Source organism: Geotrypetes seraphini, chromosome 6, assembly GCF_902459505.1.
Source record: "Geotrypetes seraphini chromosome 6, aGeoSer1.1, whole genome shotgun sequence".
NCBI lineage: Eukaryota > Metazoa > Chordata > Amphibia > Gymnophiona > Dermophiidae > Geotrypetes > Geotrypetes seraphini.
The window spans coordinates 32,516,260-32,542,880 of NC_047089.1; the positions used below are offsets into that span (position 1 = coordinate 32,516,260).

At 44.8% G+C, this 26,621-nt stretch overlaps 1 protein-coding gene across 1 annotated transcript in view; it reads left to right on the top strand.

Moving 5' to 3' along the window:
* Positions 1-26,621, top strand: part of ARHGAP42 (Rho GTPase activating protein 42) — a 359,221-nt gene that overhangs the window by 231,842 nt on the left and 100,758 nt on the right. The window contains exons 5-6 of the mRNA XM_033949795.1: positions 6,398-6,499; positions 12,064-12,174. Of these exons, the coding sequence (XP_033805686.1) occupies positions 6,398-6,499; positions 12,064-12,174 (213 nt within the window). The remainder of the gene's footprint in view (positions 1-6,397; positions 6,500-12,063; positions 12,175-26,621) is intronic.

The following is a 26,621-nucleotide window of genomic DNA, read 5'->3' on the forward strand; positions in this document are numbered from 1 at the left end:
CTTTACTTAACAGACATTGCGCTGGCGTTGTGGGGGGTTTGGTGGGTTGTAACCCCCCACATTATACTTAAAACTGAACTTTTTCCCTAAAAAAACAGGCAAAAAGTTTGGTTTCAAGTATAATGAGGGGGGTTACAACCCCCCAAGCCCCCCACAACGCCAGCGCGATGTCTGTTAAGTAAAATAGGGGGGTTCCCCACCAACACCCCCCGTCTGAACCCTTTAAAATAGTGCTTTTCTTCGGCGCGCCGTCAACCTTGCGCTCAGTTGTCAGCGCGCCGTTGTCTCCCGCGATTTTGTCTATGAACCTTAACATCACTTAATATTCCATCAAAGTCTAATTCTCATCAAATATCCCTCCCCCCCTTATACCCAACAATTATTCTTAAGCATAAGAAGACATAAAATATCCCCACCCCTCCCTCCCCACCCTGGACGTGTATGAACCAAGGGAAAAAATAATATTCATTCTGTACAATATTTTGTTAATGCCTCCCAAATATCCCTAAATTTCTTAAAATGCCCTTGCTGTATGGCTATTACCCGCTCCATTTTAAAGATTTGACATAACAAATTCCACCAAAGGTCATAATTCAGCCGATCCCAATTTTTCCAGGTTTTTTTTTTTTTTTTTGCTTCAACGTTTTCTTAAAATTGCATAAGTCCTTCTGCTGTCTGATGTAGACTGGGAGCTTATTCCGTTCGGAGGGACCTGCACAAGAAAACACACTAGCTCTCACCATTTCCGAGTGCAACTTCTTTTGAGTTGGAATAATCAAGACAGAATGCCCTGCGTTATGAAACTAATAAAGCTGCGGCCAAAATATTTGTCCCTGGATAATTGGTTTGTGATTCTTATTAAGGATGGGGTAGTGAATAATAGGTGTGAGTCTTTGACAGGGATGGCGTGTCAATGCCAACGTTAGGCAAATAATTGGAGAGCTTTGCTGATGTTTGAACAGGCACAGTAAGTCACAATTTGCCTGTCTGCGATTTATAATTGACGCCATATTTGTGAGATTTTATCACTACCGTAATGTGTCTCTGTAACAAGTTTTCTCTGCCTAACCTTGGTGAATAATTAGTGTTTTCTCCACCTAACACAGAATCATAGAAAAATTAAGGCAGACAATACAACAAGCGGTAGCAGCATTTTCCCCCACTCCTCCTTTCCCTTCTCTTTCCTGCTCCGTTCTGCCCCTCCCCCTTCTTTTACTGCCGTTGTCGATCCGGCCTGCTCCTGACCCTCCCACCGCCGACAAACCTCGGGGCTCCAGCCGCGTAGGCAGCACTTTAAACACGCTGCTTCGCGGCCTTCTACTGGTGATGTCCTCTGCCGCGTCTGTCTCCGATGATGTCATCAGAGACGCGGCAGAGGAAATTGGCAGAGAAGGGCGCGAAGCAGCGTGTTTATAGTGCTGCCTACGCCGCTGGAGCCGGGAGGCAACGGAGAGGCAAGGGGTGCTAGCGTCCGAGGCCAGACCGTAAGCCGCGCATTCGCACTTCCTAGCTACAGCTCATGGAAAACGGACGCACGCATAGGAAGTGCGCATGCACGGCCTAACTATGCCATATATTATCTCTTCCTCTCTCCCAGAGAACCAACATATAAACATTCAAATTACATAGTTTATTATTATTTTTTTGTTCTCTGCTGGTTATCTGAGAGTCTCCTTACCCTTGTAAATAAGTCGTTTCTGTTAGTTTTCAGCAAGGTCATGGTCAGCGTGAGGTAATTTTTGTTATTAAAATAAAATGAAATATAAATGGTACCATAAACTTTCCCATGAACTGCTTTTATGCTGGTAAATTATCTAAATATGGGGGGGAGGGGATTTGTTGGTTGGAATAACTGCTTAACAATAGCATTCACACTTTGTCACCTTTACATCTGCAATCATACCAGTAAATCAGTGGTCTCAAACTCAAACAGTTTGAAGGGCCACATTTTGGATTTGTAGGTACTTGGAGGGCCTCAGAAAAAATAGTTAATGTCTTATTAAAGAAATGACAATCTATATACAGTGGTGCCTCGCATAACGGACGCCTCGCACAGCGAACGCTGCGCACAACGAACTTTATGTCTTGATCTGTACAACGAACTTCGTTTCACACAACGAAGTCGCCCGAGCCGCATCCTTCCGCGCAGGCACTGCGCTTAACTGCCCTCTCTCCGCCTGGTTCCCTCTTGCCCCCCCGACTCCCCGACACGATCGGGGCAAGAGGGAGCTCAAGCCCTCTTGCCCCCCCGACTCCCCGACACGATCGGGGCAAGAGGGAGCTCAAGCCCTCTTGCCCCCCCCGACTCCCCGACACGATCGGGGCAAGAGGGAGCTCAAGCCCTCTTGCCCCCCCGACTCCCCGACACGATCGGGGCAAAAGGGAGCTCAAGCCCTCTTGCCCCCCCGACTCCCCGACACGATCGGGGCACAAGGGAGCCCAAGCCCTCTTGCCCCGCCGATTCCCCAACTCCCCGACAATATCGGGCCAGGAGGGAGCCCAAGTCCTCCTGGCCACGGCGACCCCCTAACCCCACCCTGCACTACATTACGGGCAGGAGGGATCCCAGGCCCTCCTGCCCTCGACGCAAACCCCCCCTCCCCCCAACGACCGCCCCCCCCAAGAACCTCCGACCGCCCCCCAGCCGACCCGCGACCCCCCTGGCCGACCCCCACGACACCCCCAACCCCCTTCCCCGTACCTTTCTGTAGTTGGCCGGACAGACGGGAGCCAAACCCGCCTGTCCGGCAGGCAGCCATCGACGGAATGAGGCCGGATTGGCCCATCCGTCCCAAAGCTCCGCCTACTGGTGGGGCCTAAGGCGCCTGGGCCAATCAGAATAGGCCCGGGAGCCTTAGGTCCCTCCTGGGGGCGGGGCCTGAGGCACATGGGCCCAACCCGACCATGTGCCTCAGGCCCTGCCCCCAGGAGGGACCTAAGGCTCCCGGGCCTATTCTGATTGGCCCAGGCGCCTTAGGCCCCACCAGTAGGCGGAGCTTTGGGACGGATGGGCCAATCCGGCCTCATTCCGTCGATGGCTGCCTGCCGGACAGGCGGGTTTGGCTCCCGTCTGTCCGGCCAACTACAGAAAGGTACGGGGAAGGGGGTTGGGGGTGTCGTGGGGGTCGGCCAGGGGGGTCGCGGGTCGGCTGGGGGGGCGGTCGGAGGTTCTTGGGGGGGGGGCGGTCGTTGGGGGGAGGGGGGGTTTGCGTCGAGGGCAGGAGGGCCTGGGATCCCTCCTGCCCGTAATGTAGTGCAGGGTGGGGTTAGGGGGTCACCGTGGCCAGGAGGACTTGGGCTCCCTCCTGGCCCGATATTGTCGGGGAGTTGGGGAATCGGCGGGGCAAGAGGGCTTGGGCTCCCTTTTGCCCCGATCGTGTCGGGGAGTCGGGGGGGCAAGAGGGCTTGAGCTCCCTTTTGCCCCGATCGTGTCGGGGGGTCGGGGGGGCAAGAGGGCTTGAGCTCCCTCTTGCCCCGATCGTGTCGGGGAGTCGGGGGGGCAAGAGGGCTTGAGCTCCCTCTTGCCCCGATCGTGTCGGGGAGTCGGAGGGGGGCAAGAGGGCTTGAGCTCCCTCTTGCCCCAATCGTGTCGGGGCGTCGGGGGGGCAAGAGGGCTTGAGCTCCCTCTTGCCCCGATCGTGTCGGGGAGTCGGGGGGGCAAGAGGGCTTGAGCTCCCTCTTGCCCCGATCGTGTCGGGGGGGCCAGGGACTACACGGAGTCACCCACCGTACCACCCGATTCGGGTAAGCGCAGGTATCGGTGGGTGGCTTATTTGCGGGGGGGGGGGTGCCTTATTTTACATTTTTTTCTAAAAAGGGGGGGCTGTCTTATTTGATGGCCCTGCCTTATCATCGGGGAAACACGGTAGAAAAAAAAAAAAAATGAACAGTTAAGTCCCAGTTTTTGCCGCTGAGACTCTGCCCTCTCACTGTAAAATTAGACTCTACTTAGTCTGTCTTTAAATTTAAAAAATGTGTGTTGTTTTAAAAAACAATTATGTTTTTAGATGTATCTAAATAAAAATAATAACCAAAAATTTATCTTTTTTTATGTCATCTTAGCATATTTTATGCTACAGAACGAATTATTTTTTTTAACATGTATTGTTATGGGAAAACGCGTTTCACACAACGAACGTTTCACATAACAAACTTGCTCCTGGAACGGATTAAGTTCGTTGTGTGAGGCACCACTGTATATAAAATCGGAGGTATGTGTGTATGTATGTATGTATGTGCCGCGATCACGCAAAAACGGCTTGACCGATTTGAACGAAACTTGGTATGCAGATCCCTCACTACCTGGGATGATATGTTCTGGGGGTCTCGCGGCCCACCTGCACACGTGGGCGGAGCTACAAACAGAAAATCAGATTTCACCCATTCAAGTCAATGGAAAAAATGTAAAAAGCTGTGGGACCGATTTGAACGAAAATTGGTATGCAGATCCCTCACTACCGGGGGTGATATGTTCTGGGGGTCTCGCGGCCCACCTGCACACGTGGGCGGAGCTACAAACAGAAAATCAGATTTCGCCCATTCAAGTCAATGGAAAAAATGTAAAAAGCTGTGGGACCGCTTTGAACGTAAATTGGTATGCAGATCCCTCACTACCTGGGGTGATATGTTTTGGGGGTCTCGTGGCCCACCTGCACACGTGGGCGGAGCTACAAACAGAAAATCAGATTTCACCCATTCAAGTCAATGAAAAAAATGTAAAAAGCTGTGGGACCGCTTTGAACGTAAATTGGTATGCAGATCCCTCACTACCTGGGGTGATATGTTCTGGGGGTCTCTCGGCCCACCTGCACACGTGGGCGGAGCTACAAACAGAAAATCAGATTTCACCCATTGAAGTCAATGGAAAAAATGTAAAAAGCTGTGGGACCGATTTGAACGAAACTTGGTATGCAGATCCCTCACTACCTGGGGTGATATGTTCTGGGGGTCTCTCGGCCCACCTGCATACGTGGGCTGAGCTACAAACAGAAAATCAGATTTCACCCATTCAAGTCAATGGAAAAAATGTAAGAAGCTGTGGGACCGATTTGAACGAAACTTGGTATGCAGATCCCTCACTACCTGGGGTGATATGTTCTGGGGGTCTTGCGGCCCACCTGCACACGTGGGTTCACCCACATAAGGGTGGGTTCACCCAATAATGTATATGTTCTTGCTCCTGGAGGTGAAACTAAAAATGTTGTTTATAATCAAGTTTTGTGTTAGTTGTATTGTATTCATTTTGTCAAATATTTCATATTATAATTTGAATATTGTACTTTTTATAAAGCTGTAAAAAAATATTTTCATTCACCACTATAAAGTATCTTTATTTGAATCCATTTACAGTGTTATTGCTATAATTAAATACCCGTGCAACGCCGGGCCATCAGCTAGTAGTTTATAAATCTTTCCTTAATAATAATATTGTAATTTATAGCTAAAGAGACATATGATCAAGAAACTGTTTTATTTTACTTTTGTGATTATGATAAACATACCGAGGGCCTCAAAATAGGACCTGGCGGGCCGCATGTGGCCCCCCGGCTGCGTGTTTGAGACCACTGCAATAAATACACCACCAAATATTTGTGAATCAATCAGTTTGGCTGCAGCTTTATTTTATCCCCAAAACCTTATCAAACATTATACAATTTCATATCCAATCTCAACAACACCCCCAATTACCCCCACAGGGAGCTATTTGATGCCAAAACTAGCCCCCCATTAAATTGCATCCTTCAACATCTCCCAAAACATGGCCCACGGTAATGCCAGGCCATGCTTCCCTCGCTGTGGTGCTGACTACGAGGTTTACATTTTATCATTTATTAACTATATTTACATAACCCCCAACTGCAAAGCACTCTTTACGCTTACCGCTTATTTTGTTATAAAATAAACTGTGACCCCCCCACCCCCAACTCTCACCCCCCCCCACCGCCAACATAATCCCCTTTAAAAACAAACACAATAACCACAACTTAAACTGAGGGAGGGCATATTTCCTAATCCCCATCCTACCCTACCCTTCCCTTTCACCACAAATCTTCAAAACCACCAAAACTCCCCTACCCAATCCCTGCCCAGCTTCACTCTGCACAATGCTTGCCCACCTCCACCAATCACAACCTCCATTACAACCTTTCATAACCCTACCTCACCATACACACTATAATCCCTATTCTCTCTCCTCCAACCTTTCCCACTACCCCCCCCCCCAAACACACACACAGACCCACCACCACTTCCTCATATTTCCTAACATTGGTGACCGGCTCAGCTAAGATTAATTTCCACCAGATAACTCTGATGTCATCCTTATATTTACTAATAAAATCAGTTTCTTTTGATATTATCTGTCACAATAATCCCTTTCTTTTTCATTCTTTTCCAGGAAGGGAAGAAGAAGTTTGACAAAGAGAGTGAAAAATACTATTCAATTTTAGAGAAGCACTTAAACTTGTCATCGAAGAAAAAAGAAACGCTCTTGCAAGAGGTAAGTGTTTGCTTCCTAATTTACAGGTTTTAAAATTTCACTTAGGGCTCCTTTTACTAAGGTGCGCTAGCATTTTTAGCACACGCACAAAATTACCACGCGGTACGCTTCTAGAATAACGCCAGCGTTAAGGTCTAGCGCGCATGACAATTTTAGCACGCGCTATTCTGCACGTTCAGGCCCTAACGCACTTTAGTAAAAGGTGCCTTAAGTTTTTCTTCTTTTGCTCTGTGTTTTTATTTTCATTTGTATGTGGTAAACTGCCCAGAGCAAGTGGCTTGATCGGCTGCGATGAAGGGGCTGTGTCATTTACACAGTTAGGATAGAATAACCCAATCACTGTCAAAACAGCAGAGTCTACAAGTGGCTAAATCCGAATGCTGTAAATAGAGGCTAGAAGGCCATTTTGACACAAATTTATGCATTTATTTAAAAAATTTATGAATTGCTTAAATCTAAGTGATGTACAAAACATTTACATCCACAATTTCAAACACAAGCAAACATGAAATGCAAAAAACAAGTCAATCTTCTCCACTAATTTCCCTAATACAGAATTTTCTAAATCCAAAACAAACAAACACCACAGGGTTAGAGAAAGGCGTCCACAAATAATTGTGGTTTTTTTAAACATTTTCTTAAAAGACTACGATCTTTGCATAATCTCATTATACCTGGAATTGAATTTCAGAGAAATTTAACATTCTGATAGCACTACAATATTTCAGTGTGTTTGTTGTGACAGTTAAGCCACTTACATATTTTAGATCAATGGAGTACCCTCTAATTTTGAGGTTCAGGATATCCGTAAAGAGATGAGGTATAAAAGAGCTTTACATGTACTGCCTTCATGGCATGCATTGTGTATATCCTAAAAGCTAGCCTAGCTAGGGGATACTTAAGACCAGCTTCAAAAGCACTATTTTAATTGGTTTTGCTGTCATATTGGTCCAATCCCTAGTCCTGGGACTTCTAGACTACTGCAACATCCTTCACCTGTCATGCCCCGCAGACATGAAAAACAATTACAGACCGTACGAAACACCACCCTCAGACTGATCTACTGATCTAAGCAAATATGGTCACATCACCACTGCATACCTAGACACACACTGACTCCCAATGCAAGCACAAATATTATTCAAATTTTACTGTCTACTATTCAAAGCCCTGAATGGCGCTGTCCTCGCCTACCTGAATGATCGTCCTATCCGGAATAAATCAACCAGGCCAAGGAGAACTCGGACTCTATTTACTCACCTCCCCAATCAAAGGTGCACATCGCAAGAAGATGTACGATATCCTACTAGGAACTCAAGCAGTGAAACTTGACCACCACCTCTCCAACTTACTGATAACAACGCCTGAAGGGAAATAAAAACCCTGCTAGTCAGAAAATTTGTCAAGACAAACTAATGATGTACCTTAATTATACCCAATCTTGTAAATTTCTGAATAAGTTACAGACCTGTAATTAGTACCTAATCTTTTAACTCTCCTGGCAATGTCCAGCGTACCTCTTTTGTAATCCGCCTAGAACTGCAAGGTTAAGGCGGAATAAAATTCACTAATGTAATGTAATACTAGAGATGACCAACCTACCTAAGGCATATACTGAAATGACTACTGTGCTGTCCTTACTGAAATCCACGGCAACACTCCCCCCACCCCCACCTTATCAAGCTGTGCTAGATTTTTTTAGCATGGGCTGGGAAGCTAAGTGCCCTGACGCTCATAGGAATTCTGTGAGCGTTGGAGCATTTATCATGCTGGCCCGTGCTAAAACATTTTGCACAGCTTGATAAAAGGGGCCAAAAATTAGTTAAAATATAATGTGAACACAAAGATTATGAAATTGTGGGTTGTAATTACACACTTCGAGAATTGGTGTGTTTTTTTTTATTATTTTATATTTATAATTTTTGTACAACCAATAAAAATGGTACAGAGAAATACTGAAATACAGACTGAAAACTATATACAGGCAATATACTCATTATTATAGTCCTCAAATGGGGAGGAAAGCAAGACATAAAGGAAAACCCCCTGGGGAGAAGGGATACACTTAACAAAAACATAAAGAAAATAGCAGTACTAAGATATTAACCTACTATTAAACTAAATTCCACACTAAATCACTTGATTCATTCTGGCTGCAATGGAATCCCTTTACTCTCTAGGAAAAAACCTAATTGGGCAGGCTCAAAAAATATATATTTATTCCCTTGATAGGTAATAAAACATTTACAAGGAAATCTTAACTGAAAAATTGCCCCCATTGAAATAACTTTAGGACGATATTGCAAAAATTATTTCCTCCTGGATTGTGTCCATTTCGAGACGTCAGGAAATATGTATACCCTTTCACCTAGAAAGGTGACTTGTTTCAGCTTAAAGTATAATTTCAACAGCATTTCTTTATCTTGTAAGAATACAAAGGAAACTAATAATGTTGCCCGACCCAGTAATTCGATTTCAGAAGATTGCAATATTGCTGATACATCTAATTGCTCAGTTCCACCTTCTAAAACTTCTTTTTGAACATTCTTTAAATAATAAATTTTCTGTATCGGGGGAAGATTCAATTCTGATACTTTTAAAACTGTGATCATAAAGTTCTTGAAGAGTTCCTGAGAAGACATAAATTTTGCTATAGGAAAGTTAAGAATCCTTAGATTCAAATTTTTTTGCTGATTTTCCAAATTTTCTATCTTCCTGAGAAACATCATTCTATCAGTCATTTGTTTAGACAGTAAATTTTTATTCTCAGTTGTTAGTTTCTCTAATTTAGAAAAGTCAGTCTTCTGCTGTTGAACAGATGTCTCCAAAAGGGGTTATCCTGGAAGAGGAGTTTAAAGTAATAGAGAGAAAGTTTGTACAAACCGAGTGCAGGTTTTCAATTGCAGACCATATGGAGTCAAGGGTCACTGCCTGTGGTTTCTCCAACGGCTTGAGGGGGGAGATGACTGCCAGATTTCCATAGGCTGAGTCCCCAGAGAGCAAACTCCGGGCTCCCTCACCCTCCCCACCGCTGGTTCCCTCAGGTTTAGCGCTCCCGTGTTGCAATGATTCCTGTCCCAGAATCGGCACTGCTGTAATCACATCCGGGTCAGCCTCGGGTGCAGTACGCGTCATGCTCCATGTGTTCGGCATGTCCTCCAACTGCGACCGCTCATCCGAAGTTTCGCCGGGCATTGGGGGCGTGTGCAGTCCTCGTGGGCTCAGCGAAAGTTCGCCGTCCAAGCTGTGATCCACCCCAGTCACAGCAGCAGATACGCCCGGTGAGTAGGTTGGGACTGTATAAGATGTTATAGCAGTCTGTCGTGGAGTTGAAGAGCCAGATAAAGGTGGAGGAAAACCTCTCTGTTTTCCCCTTCTTTTAGGCATCGAAGAAAAATATTTAAGCAATTTAGCACAGAAACAATTGCCTTAGGAAGAGGAGCTCTCAGACCAACGTCTGCTCAAATCGCCATCTTGCCTCCCTCGAGAATTAGTTAATGGTAGAAACATAGAAACGTGATGGCATATAAAGGCCAAGTGGCCCATCCAGTCTGCCCATCTGCAGTAACCATGATCTCTTCCTGTCTCTAAAAGATCCCACATGTCTATTCCAGGCTTTCTTGAATTCAGACACAGTCTCTGTCTCCACCACCTCTTCCGGGAGACTGTCCCATGCATCTACCACCCTTTCTGTAAAAAAGTATTTCCTTAGATTATTCCTGAGTCTATCACCTCTTAACTTAATCCTATGCCCTCCCATTCCAGAGCTTCCTTTCAAATGAGAGACTCAACTCATGCGCATTCACGCCACGTAGGTATTTAAACGTCTCTATCATATCTCCCCTCTCCCGTCTTTCCTCTAAAGTATACCTATTGAGATCTTAAGTCTGTGCCCATACGCTTTGTGACGAAGACTATGCACCATTTTAGCAGCCTTCCTCTGGCCTGACTCCATTTTTAAAATATCCTTTTGAAGGTGCGGTCTCCAGAATTGTACACCATATTCTAAATGAGGTCTCACCATCAATACTTCCATTTTTCCTACTGGTCAAACCTCTCCCAATGCATCCTAGCTTTTGCTATCAACCTGTTGGGCCACCTTAAGATCATCACATACAATCACACCCAAGTCTCGCTCTTCTGTCGTGCACATAAGTTCTTCACCCCCCCTAAACTGTACCGTTCCTTCAGGTTTTTGCAGCCCAAATGCATGATCTTGCATTTCTTAGCATTAAATTTTAGCTGCCAAATTTCAGACCATTCTTCAAGCTTCGCTGGGTATTTAGCATTGCCACAGTAATGGTCATCTCCAGAAAAATGTCCTTGCTGTTTTGGCAAAGCGTGCCAGAGTGGTCAGTTTGGTCTGAGGGCTAGACAATAGATTCTACTTCAGGAGCACATGAGAATTCAATGTATGTTCTAATGCACCTTGTCAAACATACTCATAGCATATTTCTTGGCGGCCCGTTATAACTGGGAGAAATAATGATACCTGCTTTTCCTTAGAAGTTGTACAGTATACCAAAAATGAATAAACAGAATATTATTGAATCAAGTAGAAACTTGGGTCTGGCACTTACTGGAATACAATTGATTGTGTGATACCTTTTCATTAAAATTGTGTTAGATCACATACTAGGCATCATGTTCTTTTAATTGCTTGCAAATTTAATTACATAAAGAAATCATGCTGTTTTTCTGCAACCCTTTATGGGCATTAGGAGACCCCCCAATAATGATATGATGTATTTTTGTGCTCCCTGTGACGGAAGGTATTTACCAGAGCTAATAAAATACTGAAACTGAAATAACAAATAAACAGAGACACTTAGGAGCTGATTTACAAAACTTAATTTAGTTAGATTGTGTTAGTATTTTTTTGTAACTTCATTGTATTGATTTATTTAAATTTTAATAAAATATTTTTGCAAAAAACAAACAAATAAACCCAGAAAAACATCCTAAAATGGCACAAAGTGGTAGATGGATGTTTTTTTTCCACAAAAAAGTCTAAATCGCTGTTTTCAAAACTCATTTTTAATATATTTTTCTCCACAATTTATCTAAATCTCATGGGGGCATGTTGGGTGCATTGTGGGTGGGATTATGGTTTTCGACAATTTTTTTGCATAGTGAAACATTGTAAAAATTTCTAGGACAAAAAATAGGATGTTTTTGGCTAGACCTATTTCAATAAGAATTAAGTGCCAAAAGGTGCCCAAATGGGACTTGATATACCCCGTTTTCTGTGTGGCTAGTTTACATATTTTAAATTTAAATAAAGTAGGGAATATATGAGACTTATGTTTAATTGTTATTTCATTGTGCTGTACCAGGTCTTGAAAAGGAAGGGTGTATAAATGATAAACAATGTATTTAGGCCCTCTTTTACTAAGGTGCGCTAATCGAATTAGCACGCGCTAAACACTAACGCGTGCGTGTTAGCCTATGGACACGTTAGCGTTTAGCGCGTGCTCATTCGATTAGCACACCTTAGTAAAAGAGGGGGTTAGTTCAATAGATTTTTGTGGTAATTTTTTTAAAATGCACCCTTTTTTGTTTAGGCGGATATCCAGATTGATAAAGAACACCAGAACTTCTACGATGCATCTCTGGAATATGTTTTTAAAGTTCAAGTTGTACAAGAAAAAAAGAAGTTTGAATTTGTTGAGCCGGTAAGATCATCATTGTAAAATTGTGTTTTATTGTGAGTGTTTGTGAGGGGGAGTGACCTAATTTAACCCGGTAGTCTCTACCTCCTCTTTTCCCCCCTCCCCAGACACCCCTCTCCCCCCTCACCCCTCTCTAGACACCGGTGTCAGGTCAAAAGCGCGCTGGGACAAAGGCGCGCGCAGACAATTGAGCGCAGTGCGGAGGCGTGCGCCGCACAAAATTACAGTTTTTACGGCTACGACGGGGGGGGCATGGGGGGAACCCCCCCACTTTACTTAATAGAGATCGCGCCGCGTTGTGGGGGCATTGTGGGGGGTGTGGGGGGTTGTAACCCCCCACATTTTACTGAAAACTTCACTTTTTCCCTGTTTTTAGGGAAAAAGTTAAGTTTACAGTAAAATGTGGAGGGTTACAACCCCCCAAACCCCCCACAACGCCGGCGCGATCTCTATAAAGTAAACTGGGGGGGTTCCCCAACAAAACCCCCTGTCGGAGCCCCTAAAAACTGTAATTTTCTGCAGCGCGCGCCTCCATCTTGCGCTCAGTTGTTGGCGCGTGCCTTTGTCTTTCGCGGGGTTGTCTATGAACCCTAGACACCATCTCCTTAGGCTTTGCCTGGATAATTAAGAACATAAGAATAGCCTTATTTATTATTCATTTATTTTTAAACATTTATAGACCGCTTAAATCTAAATGTTTTACATTAGAAACATACATAGTGTTAAAACACATGACATATAACTCAGATATTACAGGACAGTAATGTTTGAATTTCTCAGTACTGAATCAGACCAATGGTCCATCTAGCTCAGTAGCTCGTCTTTACGGAGACCAATCCAAGTCACAAGTACCTGGCAAAAACCCAAATAATAACCTCTTACACACAACCATATTGCCTCTCAGCTGGAATAAGCTCATTACCCCTGTAGGGACAGCAATCTTCCATCTCTGTGCCACGTCTGTGGCATAAGCACATAGCATGGGTCCTTGTGAGCGCACATCTGTGCATGTGCGTTAAAAGCAGGGCTACAAGTTAATCGCAGTTATCTCTGCAATTCGTGAATTATTAATCATGATTTAAAAAAATTAATCACACTGAAGCATCTCCTGTCTCCTCCACCCATCTTTTCAGCTCTCTTTCACTCCCTTCTCCAGTCCTGGGGTGAGCTACAGACCCATGAGCAGAACTGGAGGGGCCACCTGCGGAAACTATAGCCAAAGCACTGAGCTCCAGCAGACACCAGAAAAGCTCACCACCAAGTTTGTGTTGCTGCTTATAGAGAGGGAGGGAGAAGTGCTGGTTAATGGGAGGGAGGGAAGCCACAGAGAGAGAGAGATAATGGACTCTAGGAGAAAGGAAAGAAAATAGACCTGGGAAATGAGGAGAGGGAGGGAAGGAAGAGATGTTGGATCTGGGGGTGGGAGGGAGCTGATCAGTCCTTTTAGGTAAGGGGGAAAGGGATGGGATTTGATATATTGCCTTTCTATGGTTTCAATCAAAGGAGTTTATTTATTATATACAGATTTCCCTGGGCATGGGCTGTGCGCATAAAAAAAAAAGCCTTCCTGCTCCGAACAACTGAACGACTGCTTCGGTACTTCCCCTGCCAGCTCTGCGCATGTGTTGCTTTTCCAATGACTGATGGAGTGAGATTACATCGGACCTCTGCAATACTCATTTGCATGGGAAGTCATTTGAGCGTCGATCGCCGTTTTGAAATCGGGCAACTTGTCGGCCCCACAGCGACCTACCGGATTTAAGGATGCTTTTAGTGCTTATGGGCCTAAGTCCAAAGTCCTGAATTTCAAACTGCTTTACTTTGGTAACAGGAGGAAATACCTGAAGTAGGAGTAGACGGAGCAAGAGGAGATAAGGGAAGTTGAAAGACATAGAAACATAGAATATGACGGCAGAAAAGGGCCTACGGCCCAACAAGTCTGCCCACTCAAATAACCCTCCCCTCTAAGTTCCTCTTTGAAGTGAGCCCATGTGTTGATCCCATTTGATCTTAAAATCAGACACATTACTGGCCTCAACTACCTGAAGTGGAAGATTATTCCAACGGTCGACCACTTTTTCGGTGAAGAAGTACTTCCTAGTGTCACCATGGAATCTCCCGTCCCTGATTTTCAGCGGATGCCCCCTTATCGCCATAGGGCCTGTAAGGAAGAAGATATCTTCTTCCACCTCAATGCGGCCAGTAACGTATTTGAACGTCTCTATCATGTCACCCCTCTCTCTGCGTTCCTCGAGAGAGTAAAGGTGCAATTTACCTAGTTGTTCTTCATAAGGGACATCCTTGAGCCCTGAGACCATCTTGGTGGCCAATCGTTGAACCGATTCCATTCTTAGCACATCCTTCCGATAGTGTGGCCTCCAAAACTGTACACAGTAGGCTAAACTGAAAGGAGTTATAAAAATGGCAGCAGGTCTTTATGAAAGGAAAGTAAATAAAAGCAGAGCAAAGCACAGGTGGTAGAGACCAGCATTTGACTAGAATGTGGACACGCATAAGCCAGTGGATGAAACAGGGTTGAGAGTCTGAACAGAGTGTCTGATGATTATGGACCCAAAGAGAGTAATCTATATGTTTAAATACCTAAAGCAGTAGGGAAGCCCGCCAGGAAGAGAAGGGGAGAGATTTTGGATTTAGCCTTTTTCAGTTGTAACTCGAAGCAAGTTGCATTCAGATAGAGTAGGCATTTCCTGTCACCGGAGGACTTTCAATCTAAGTGATTTGCCCAGGATCACAAGGGGCTGCAGTGGGGTTTGAACCTGGCTTCCCTGACTCTCACCATTACAGTACTCTTAGTAGGACTCATACACTAGAAGGTGCCGACGCGGCCAGCGTTTCGCGGGTTTATTTTTCATCCGCTGTGTCAGGGCCAGTGTCATGGCATGATAGATTTTTATTCGCAATGTCTGAGAACTGTTGATGAGACATTGCGAATAAAAATCTATCATGCCATGACACTGGCCCTGACACAGCGGATGAAAAATAAACCCGCGAAACGCTGGCCGCGTCGGCACCTTCTTGAGGCACTCTTTTGAGTCATTGTTGCCCTGGCATGTTCTTAAGCTTCTATTAGCTTCAGATAAGTAGCAATTTTGAAACCTTAACTTCAACATTGTTCTCAGTTTCATGGATGAGTGCATTGAAATAGTATGTTTAACACTTTTAGTGGTGGTAAAATATAGACAAGGTTTTAAGGTTATTGTTTAAAAAAACTAAAAATTCAAAAAATGTTTTAAATGAGTAATAAATTAAAAAGTTATGAAATAAAATACAGGTTTTTTGGCCAATGATTGGAGCCAGGAGCTAACAAATACGCTGAATTCCCCAGTCTATGACTGTGCGTAGGTTCCATCTCTGAGGCCTTTTCCTGTTTAGTGCACTTCTCCTATTGAGTGGATTTTGCTACCTATAGTTGATACTCATTTGCCAGTACCATGCAGTCTTTAAAGACATCACTTTTAGATTTTTCATGCATTCCTTGACAAAGGGCCCCTTTTACAAAGCCGCGGTAGCGATGAACGCACTGAAGCTCATTCAGTTCTTATGGTCTTTGGCGCATTAAGGCATTGTAAAAGGGGCCCTAAGAATTTTAAATAAACAATAGCACGATACAAAGATAATAACGGTTGATGGTTCTTCATCGTGCATCAGGTTTTGTGCAAATACTTGACAAAACATTTGCATTCCAGGCGGAGAGAGTGCTTTTTAAATAGTTTGTTATTTCTCCGAGAGTATGGAAAATTGGTTATTGACCTCATCGGAACATTTACTGAAGGGCCAGTACTGAAAATGAACCAGAAAAGAGCCGCATCCATTTCTCTCGATGCTGCAAGGTGGTTACAGGGTTCTGTATTTGTCGGACTGACTTCATAAGAAAATAGAGAATACTGGAGGTTGCGAGTATAATATTTTCCTGCTGACCTTGGGTCAGATAAAAGCATAAAACAAACTACAAGATAAGCCTTTCAAACAGCAGCTACAAATTTTTAAGGAGGATTTTGTCCTGGTTAAATGGCTTTCGACAAAGGCATTTTAAAAATGATAGGGCAGCGCAGTAGAAAGAAAATTCTTCTAAAGTGAATTTCTTTTTAATGCTACCTACATAAAATGGATTCTCTCTTCAAATCCTGGAGAATAGTAATATAAAATAAAGGATCAAAACTGTTCCTAACTCATGTAGCTCAAATATTTTTTTTTTCTTGTTGCATGTTACAGAATTTAGGTTGGATATTGTAGTATTTTACCACCTATGTTATTCTCTTTTTTGACTCTTTATACAGAAAAAAATGAAACCAGTGAGGCAACGACACAACAGACCAAAGTATAGGCTCCTTCTCTGCCCAAAACCTGATTACTATTTCTTTCTATGAGAAATAAATGTCTAGGACAGTGGTTCCCAACCCTGTCCTGGAGGACCACCAGGCCAATCGGGTTTTCAGGCTAGCCCTAATGAATATGCATGAGAGAGATTTGCATATAATGGAAGTGACAGGCATGCAAATCTGCTCCATGCATATTCACTAGGGCTAGCCTGAAAACTCGATTGGCCTAGTGGTCCTTCAGGACAGGGTTGGGAACCACTGGTCTAGGAGACCCCAAGTCACCAACAGTCAGTGGTGTAATAAGGTAGATGCGGGGGAAGGGTGGTCCTACTAAGGATGGTGGCTCCCCTTAGCCCCCACCTCCTCCACTCCTTGCTGCGGGCCCCTTGCCTTTGCCCGTACCTTTTATTTTTACTTCCCCGGCGTGCGGTTGTTGCCCGCGTCGGCGCTCTCTCTGACGTCACTTCGGGACCCGCACCTTGGAAGTGACGTCAAAGGGAGAGTAGACACCGATGTGGGCATGCTGCTCACGCCGGAGAAGTTTTTAAAAAGTACGGGGAAAGGGAAGGAGGAACATGCACGGTAGCGAGGGGGACGGGGAGGGGGTGTACTATGCCACTGCCAACAGTATGGAAAAATAAACAAAAAAATCCCATATCGCTTTCTATTTAATTTTGAGCTTCAGTCAATCCCTGACAGAATTGGAGGTCAATAAGTGTAAATCTCAACATATTAACTTGACATAAATGCCCAAAGTGATCGTATACTAGCCGAAAACAGGGTTGCTCAGTATGGCTAAATATTTTTGTTAGTACAGTACTCCCCCGATATTCGCGGGGGTTCTGTTCCAGGAACCCCCGTGAATCGTGAAAAACCGCAAATACGGTTTTTCAATGGGGGAGACTGGAGAGGGCAGCAGCAGAGAGCAGCCGGAGCGCCGGCGAGTGCAGGAAATCACTCGCGGTATGCTCCGACCGCCTATTCCTGCACGAAGTCGGGCCTTATCCAATCAGGAGCTGCGTGTCAAAGCAGCTTCTGATTGGATAAGGCCCGACAGAATACAGGAACAGGCAGTCGGCACATACAGCGAGTGATTTCCTGCACTCGCCAGTGCTCCGGCTGCTCTCTCTTGCCTCTCCCGCTGCCCTCTCCTTATTGGCGGTTCGCGGTCGGAAAATATCACGAATGACCGGGACCGCGAACGACCAGGGGAACACTGTATTTATATTCTGAACATGACAACTAAATATTATCTACGTTTGAAAATTGCATTTGTAGGAACAGAATGAGTGGACAAAACTGCATAGTTTTTATGCGGTATATAAATTTTAAAAAACGGATGAGATAACGTGTTAAACAGAAATACTGTTTGCACAAAATTCTCTGTAGACCACCTGATTGAATTTGCATCCCTTTACAATTATAATTAAATCCTTCCGTTCATGACTGCATCAGCTCGTAAAGGTATGACTGGAACCAAAGTCGAATGGCAGCGTGGAAACCTAGTATCTGCAAACAGTTCATAAGGCCCGTGTGCATGATCAAGAGTGTCAAATGTGGAAGACATGTCGAGAAAGATCAATAAACTGGATTTATGCCTATCCAGACTTCATCTCAAAGAACCATAATAGTCTTTGCATTAAGGAATGTGCTGAAAACTGCTTTGACACTCATCCAGCCGTCGATTGGTAATTGGTGCAGTGCACATTTCTGAACGCTTTTGTTCATTGTTGACAGATACAGATTGGCAGTTAGTATAATCAGAGGGGCACATAGCCCAGGCTGCTTCAGCAAAGTGCAAACCATAGTGTGTGAAAAGTTAGAGAATGACATGGGACAAATTTGTCCCTGTCCCCGCAGGAAGTCAATTTCCATGCCCCGTCCCCCTAAGTTTTCTCTCTGACCCTGCCCCATTCCCGCAAGCACAAGCCTCGAACACTTATGATTTTAAAGTGTTTGAGGCTTGAGCAGTTGAGGACAGAGCTTAGGCATTGGTGGAATAAGGCATTATGACATCACAATCTGAGCTCTAGAATGTTGCTACTTATGATTTTAAAGTGTCTGAGGCTTGTGCAGATGAGGACAGAGCTTGCAGGAACGGGGCAGGGACAGGAAAAAAAAACTCTCTGGGATGGGGAAATTAGTTCCCACGGGGACGGGGGGAACAGGAAAAAAAAACTCTCTGGGATGGGGAAATTAGTTCCCACGGGGACGGGGGGAAATGTGTCCCCGTGTCATCCTCTATTATAAATATTGAGGTTATCCAGTTTCAGACAGCAGTGTCTTTATATTATTCAATGGAGTATAGTCAAAATAATACATTCAATCATGCACTACACTCAGTATTTACCTTATATTTTTCCTGGATCTCAGCGATGTGTCTCTGCAGCAATCATAGTTTCCTTGCCGCTAGAGAGGTCTTACAGCAGATTGTCACTGATCCATTTAAAATTTATTTCTGTTTTCTTTTTTCTCTTTTTAAATTAAGTATAGCATTTCATATATTTTAATCCATCTCAATTATAAAGTGTATAGGTGCATAAAGTGAAAAACTTAGCTTATTTCCAGTTGGTAAGGGGGCTCATTCCACCGACATGACACGGTGCCATAGCCATGCTATTTCATCAGCATGAGGGTGATTATGGCACCATGAAAAATGGGGTGTTTTACCTTGAGACAGCGAAACATGTGACATGTGACAGAGGTGGGCAACTCCGGTCCTCGAGGGCCAGAATCCAGTCGGGTTTTCAGAAATTCCCCAATGAATATGCATTGAAAGCAATGCATGCAAATAGATCTCATGCATATTCATTGGGGAAATTCTGAAAACCCGACTGGATTCCGGCCCTCGAGGACCGGCATTGCCCACCCCTGGTATTAGGTTCATAAAGTGCAAAAACGTAGCCTATTTCCAGTTGGTAAGGGGGCTCGTTCTACCGACATGTCACATGTTTCGCTGTCTCAAGGTAAGACACCCCATTTTTCATGGGATTGATATTAGCCCCCTAACCAGCATGGTATTTTTCTATTTACTTGTGTAGTTTTGAATTTGGTGGTATCTGTGTACAAGGCCTGTATAAGACATTCCACATGGTTGAAACATCTGATAAAAAAAAGAGCTCACTAGCCAAGATCTTTCAAGACATTGCAGGCAATAAGGTGTTATGGGATCTTGGTAACGTGAATCTTATGCTTATGTGGTTTATTTATTTATTTAGATTTTTATACCGTCCTCCCAGTAGCTCAGAACGGTTTACAAGTAAACATTCACAATGATTATACAGTAGATTTAAATACTTGGACATACGAGACTGTGCAGCAGTTTAGATATAGGGACTATACAGCAAATTAAGAACAGTAGTTTAAATATAAATAGTTTAGTTTAGATACAAGTTATTTGAGTATAGGCTGAGAGTGGACTATACAGAAATTTAGGCAGAAGATTAGAATGGAGAAAGAAGGGTAGAGGTGGGGCTTAAGGGGGTTGGGTGTAGACTGAGGGTGACCTTTAGTTGAAGAGGAGGGTTGACAGGTTAGTTTGAGCCCTGCAAATGCTGCAGTTCAAACAGTATTGTAACACAGTTATTTAATTTATCAGTTATTCTTAAGACATCTATTTCTTAATATAAGCCCCAATATTCAAAGGTAATTATGTGGATATGATTAGCTGTTATCTGGATAATTGCCCTAGCTTACACTATTCATCGATTTTCAGTAGCACTATGTGCAGGGATACCATTTTTCAGGCTACAAAAACCTGGGCACATGGCCCTGCCCTGTTCCACTTCCAGCCCCATCCCATTCTGCCCTGGCCCCGCCCAGTTCCACCTTCAGCTCCACCCCGTTTGGCCACAGCCCCTCCCAGTTCAGCCTCCAGTCCGCCCCCCCCCCAATAAAAAACTTTGTCTCTTCTTCCCCGACAAGCTCCAGCCGTGTCTGGAGGACCTGAAGCCTGCGCATATGTGTGTGACGTCATCTGTGCATGCTCAGATGCCCTCCAGATGCAGCTAAACTGCTGGGTTTTAGAAAGCCTGTCCGGGACCCTGGACAGTCCTCTAAAACGAGGACATGCCTGGGTTTTCCTGGACGTCTGGAAACTCTTAACTATGTGGGTAGTAGTGATGAAAATCATTACAGATTTCCCTGGCATTATCCAGATAGAGTCAGGACAGATTATGGGCATTCCATCAAGTTATCTAGAGCAGTGTTCTTCAACCACCGGTCCATGGACCAGTGCCGGTCCACAGAAATTTCCTGCCGGTCCATAGGGCCAGCACGTGCATCAGGCCCAAAACAGTGTTCTTAAACGCCGGTCCACAGTGTTCTTAAACGCCGGTCCAATTAAGTGCGATCGATGCGGTGTTATCTTCAAGCCAGCTCCCTTTTCCTAACTGATTCCGTGCACAAAGCCATGGGCAGTGGCTCCTATGGGCATCCTGCGCCTAAACCGGAAGCCGTCTCTCTGACGTTGCAACGTCAGAGGGCAGGCTTCCAGATGAGGCACGGGACATGCAAGGTGCAATTAATACTATTATGGGGGCGGGATCTGGGGTGGAAATTGGGTAGAGATGGGCGGGGTCTGGCCCACAACTTAGCCCAGTGTTCTTCAACCGCCAGTCCACAGACCAATGCCGGTCCACAGAATAATTATTTTATTTCTGCCGGGTCCATAGGTGTAAAAAGGTTGAAAAACACTGATCTAGAGAGCTATAATACTTGAGTCTGCTGGCTTGATAACTTTAGGACAGCAAAACATTTATCCTAAAGTAATCTTGATAAGAATCTGGATAGTGGACTCAATATCTCTACCACTTGGTTAGCAGCAGCTCTTGCCGCTCTGCAAGTATATTCAGCGCCACCTGCTGTCCAGATAGTAACACTGAATAACCATGCATAATTTAAGTGCTGCAGCTGACATGTAAATATCAGGCCCTTACATGTTTTTCCCAGCTATTTAGAGGGTCTTTGGGAAAACAGGAAACTGGTGCCATTATTGGGTTTGTGTTCTAGTTAAATCAAACATTTGTGCAGCTGAGGAGCCTTCTGAGTGGTAAAGGCACAAACACAGAATGGAGGATTCAAGGCAATACTAGGAGAAGTAGGTTTTCTCTGGTGTTTATCCCCCCCACCCCCATTTTAATATTTTGCACCAGGAGTGTTTTATCAGTTAAAACCTAAAAGCCCTAGTTATATAATAAATTCTGCTGTGTAAACCATACTCTGCAAACAATGAGATCAATAATGAAAGCGATTTAAATGGCCAGGAGAGGCCCCTGGCTGTATGAATTGCTCCTCCTGGTCTAGCGTTACCAGATTTTACTACTGTGAAATCCACACCAATGAGCCCGCCCCCAGCCCCGTTCCACCAAAGTCATGCCCCATTCCATTCCAGCCCCACCCCTCAACGTGCCCGGAGTCGCATCGGGAGGGCTTCTGTGCATGCACAGGTGTTACGCGATGACATCACACACATGCACGTGATGTCACCGTGTTGCATGCGCAGATGCCCTCCTGGTGTGGTCCCAAGCTGGAAGCTTTTCAAAACTTGGACAAAGTGTCGGGTTTTGAAAAAACGGCTGGTCGCCCGGACATGTCCTCTAAAAAGACATCTGGTAACCCTAAGCCTGGTATATTTAGTGGGCCTTAACAGGATAGTGCTACTGAATATACCCATTGTGGGTTATCCGGGAATGGGATTGGCGCTTATCCAGTCAAGTGCCTATAGTCGGCACTTAATCAGAAAATATAACTGCGTAAATAGGATCACAGAAAATAGTCCTATCGTTATCTGGTTTAAGTGCTGATTAATGTTATTTGTCTATATAAAACCTAATATTCATTGCTGGTGTCAGAACATGACCCAGCATTGTATTTCTGGGGATGCTGCTGGTGGCGGCCAAAATCTGCTGACCACCACCAGCTGATATCTATTTGTTGAGCCAAATCTTCTCTATCCCTTGTGTACTGGTAGCTTCCTACTCTGGCCACCAGTGAAGGCCTCTCTGTTCTCGGAGTGACTTGGTTTCCTCAAATATGGGTTTCTTTTCTGAAGTGGGAGTCAAAAGAATGTCTCTTCCCAACTGCTGCTTCTTTCACAGAGGATTCAGCCTTAGGTTTTCTTTCATTGGCCCAGTAAAATCAGAAAAGGGTAGATTTGTTACGTAATAGGTAGCTACAACGTGGAATCATTTTCAAAGTGTAGACAATTAGACAGTTCTATAACATGACAATTCACTTATATACCGCAACTGCCTCACAGTTCAGTGCGGTTTACAGCGTTTAGAAGAGAAACTCCGCCTTCGCAGCGGAATTACAATTCAGCTATTTAGAAATTTTCTCAAAGAGATAAAGTTTTTGACCATTTAAATTTCAATAGGAAATTAGAACAGAAATTGAAATAGGAATAAGAACTAGCAATCAAATGTAACATTTGTAAGTTTATGGGCCTGCTTTACAAAGCCACACTAGCGGCCCCGAAGCCCATAGAGATTTAAAGGGCTTTGGGGCTGTTGCTGCACGGCTTTGTAAAACAGGCCCTATGTGCTTTGAAAATGAGCCTCCACATTTCTTGTTGTTTGTCTGTACGCAGAGTCTTTCCAAATGCTGAGTTTTCTTTTCTTTATTTCTCTGTCTGTCATAATCCCATCATATAACATCTACCAAGCAAGCACCAATCATGGCAAAAGTAATAGATTTGCCGAAAAGTGTACACTTGAAGAGGAATCGAATCTGAAGCGTCATGTTTCTGCACTTAATAACTAGATTCTCAGGTTTTGCTTCTGGACCCCTTTAACGGTTCATAGACAACACCGCGAAAGACAAAGGCGCGCGCCGACAACTGAGCGCAAGATGGAAGCGCACGCCGAAGAAAATTACTGTTTTTAGGGGATCCGACGGGGGTTTTTGTTGGGGAGCCCCCCCAGTTTACTTAATAGAGATCGCGCCGGCGTTGGGGGGGATTTGGGGGGTTGTAACCCCCCACATTTTACTGTAAACTTAACTTTTTCCCTAAAAACAGGGAAAAAGTGAAGTTTTCAATAAAATGTGGAGGGTTACAACCAGTGTTCCCGCTAAGGTGCGTTGGCCTGCGCGCGCGCACAAAATATTACATCGCAGCGCAAAGTTTCTCTTCACAGCGCACACACGCGTCGCAAAGGTAAGGGGAGGTAAGGTAAGGGGACGCATTGGGGGGATTGCACTTCCCCACAATTGCCATGCTTCGGTTCCTCTTCTTCCTTCCTTCCTCCCCCCCCCCCCCCCCCGCGGGACCCTGCGGCACCATCAACTCTTACTCCCTCTAATGTCGGCCCTGCAGCTCCAGACTTCCTCGCACCTTCTCCCCTCCCCCTTTGGATCGCTATTATTTTAAATGTTATAGCCGCGGAGCTGTATCCATCAGTGGAGATGTCTAACCTCGGCCTGCCCCGGAACTCTTACTGCAACAGTGACTTCCTGTTCCTGCCTAGACGGGCGGCTGCTGCAGTAAGAGTTCCGGGCAGGCCGAGGTTAGACATCTCCACTGATGGATACAGCTCCGCGGCTATAACATTTAAAATAATAGCGATCCAAAGGGGGAGGGGAGAAGGTGCGAGGAAGTCTGGAGCTGCAGGGCCGACATTAGAGGGAGTAAGAGTTGATGGTGCCGCAGGGTCCCGCGGGGGGGGGGGGAGGAAGGAAGGAAGAAGAGGAACCGAAGCATGGCAATTGTGGGGAAGTGCAGAGCTGCAGGGAAGAGTGTTGCGGTACCCAGCTGGAGGGAGAAGGAAGATGAGGGAGGGAATTAAAGGAGATGCCAGGGCTTGGAGCATAGGAGGAAGGTATGCCAGTCTAAGGGAAAAGGAAGGGGGAGATGTGAGAGCATGGAGGGGGAACGAAAGATGGAAGAAAAGGAAAGGAGAGAGATGCCAGAGAATCAGGGAAGGGGAGATACCAGACTATGAGGAGAGGTGTGGGAGAGGGAAGGCGAGGAGAGAGATGCCAGACCAATGGGGTGAAAGGAGAGATGGAAGGGGGAGGCATACAGTTTCTGGAAGGGGCATAGAAGGAGAGAAGATGCCATATAGGGGAAGAGAGACGACAGACAGTGAATGGAAGGAAGAGAGTTACAAGAAGATGAGGAAAGGAGAAACCACAGAAGACAAAGGTAGAAAAAAATTTCTATTTATTTATTGCTTTAGGAGACATGTGTCACTGTTTCTGTGAAGCATTGTATGCAGAGTCCAGCTTCTTGCTGGTTCAATTTAACCTTTGTCTATGTATTTTTATTTTATCCCCCCTTTTACAAAACTGTGAAGCGTTTTTAGCGGTAGCAGCTCTGATGCTCAGAATTTTATGAGCATCAGAGCTGTTACCTCCGTAGCTAAAATCCACACTACAGTTTTGTAAAAGAGGGAGGGGTTAGTTTGTGATTACATATTCCTTACTAGGCGAAGGTGTTTTCTGTGTTCTGTGTGTTCGAAAGACATGGTTTTCTGTTAGGATTGACGGTGTAGGATTGATCTGTGCTGGTCTGGCTTGTTTAGTTTTACAATGGGTGTATTGATGTACTGCTCACTGCAATATGTAAGATGCTGCCTTTTCCTAGGTACTCATGTGTGACGTGTGGTTTGTTACTAAAAATCATGTTTTTCTTACAGATGGGGGGGGGTGCCAAAAAATGATGGGCCACGGATGTTACATATGCTAGGTACGCCACTGTATGTAAAGATACCAGAAAGCTGGCGTAGCAAAAACTTCTAAGTTTTGAGTATTTAACCCTCCCACAATCTCACGGGCACTCGTTTCAAGTTTATTGAGATTTTGATTTAAACGCAATATCAAATATTTTCAATGCATATAACAAAAATAAATTTGGGGAAATAAATAAAACCATTTGAACCAGTGTTCCCGCTAAGCTGCGCTGGCGTGCGCTGGCGCACAAAATATTACATCGCAGCGCACACGTTTCTCGTCACAGCGCACGATCGGAAGAGGCGTACGGCAGATGGCAGGGCGGCGAGAGGAGAATCGGGCGAGTTGGCTCATAACTTGCTGGCGCCCGATATTTTTGGCTCACGGTGAAAAAAGTTTGCTCACAACACCCGCCCGCTTAGAGGGAACACTGGTTACAACCCCCAAACCCCCCACAACGCGGAGCAATCTCTATTAAGTAAAGAGACGCCCCCCCGTCGGAGCCCTAAAAACAGTAATTTTCTGTGGCGCGCACCTCCACGCTGCGCTCAATTGTCTGCGCGCGCCTTTGTCCCGGCGCACTTTTGACCTGACACCCCTTTAACACTTGCCTTTCTTATACATAAACTAGACTAGTATAATGAACCCCCCCAAAGCCTGCGAGCTTTCATCCCTACATTTTATATCACAAAATGAAATGAATAATAGGAGGATGCCATGTAGCAAATGAGCATGACTCGGAGGTTTGCTGGTAGCTAAAGTGACACAAGTCGGATTTGTTTTTGTATTTCTAATTCAAGAGGGCCCTGGCTCTATTATATGCTGCTCCTATGCTGCCATCTAGTGTTACTTTTGCCTCTGTTCAACTGCATCTTAAAATAAGTACAAAAACGTGGTGTTTGTGAAATATAATAAAAATCAAAATACTGTAAATTCACCCCTGTTCAACCATTTTATGAAGGCACTGATGAGAGAGCTATGCGTTAACAACGTGTCAGATGCTATCAACTCGGTTATGTGCTAGACCGGAAAGGTCCTCCAGCTTCATCCCCATGGTTGTTTTCAACGTGTCCAGCCATCTGATTGCAGGCCGCCCTCTTCGCCTGGTTCCTTCTATCTTCCCAAACATGATGTCCTTCTCTAGTGATCTCTCTTTTCTGATGGCGTGACCAAAATAAGACAGTCGCAACATCATCATTTGGGCTTTGAGTGACATAGCCGGTTTGAGCTCTTCCAGAATTGATTTGTTCGTTCTTCTGGTGGTCCCCGGCATGCCTAAACATACTGACTCAAATATCAAGCCCAAATGCTTAGCTACCACTGTAGGTGAGCATAGCCATTCAGTAGCTTGTTAAGTGGTAACCCCAAAACCATCTAAAGTGCTTCCTCATAGGGACTTGGAGCACAGTTGGAAAGACAGTATCTGCAAGAAAAGATTGT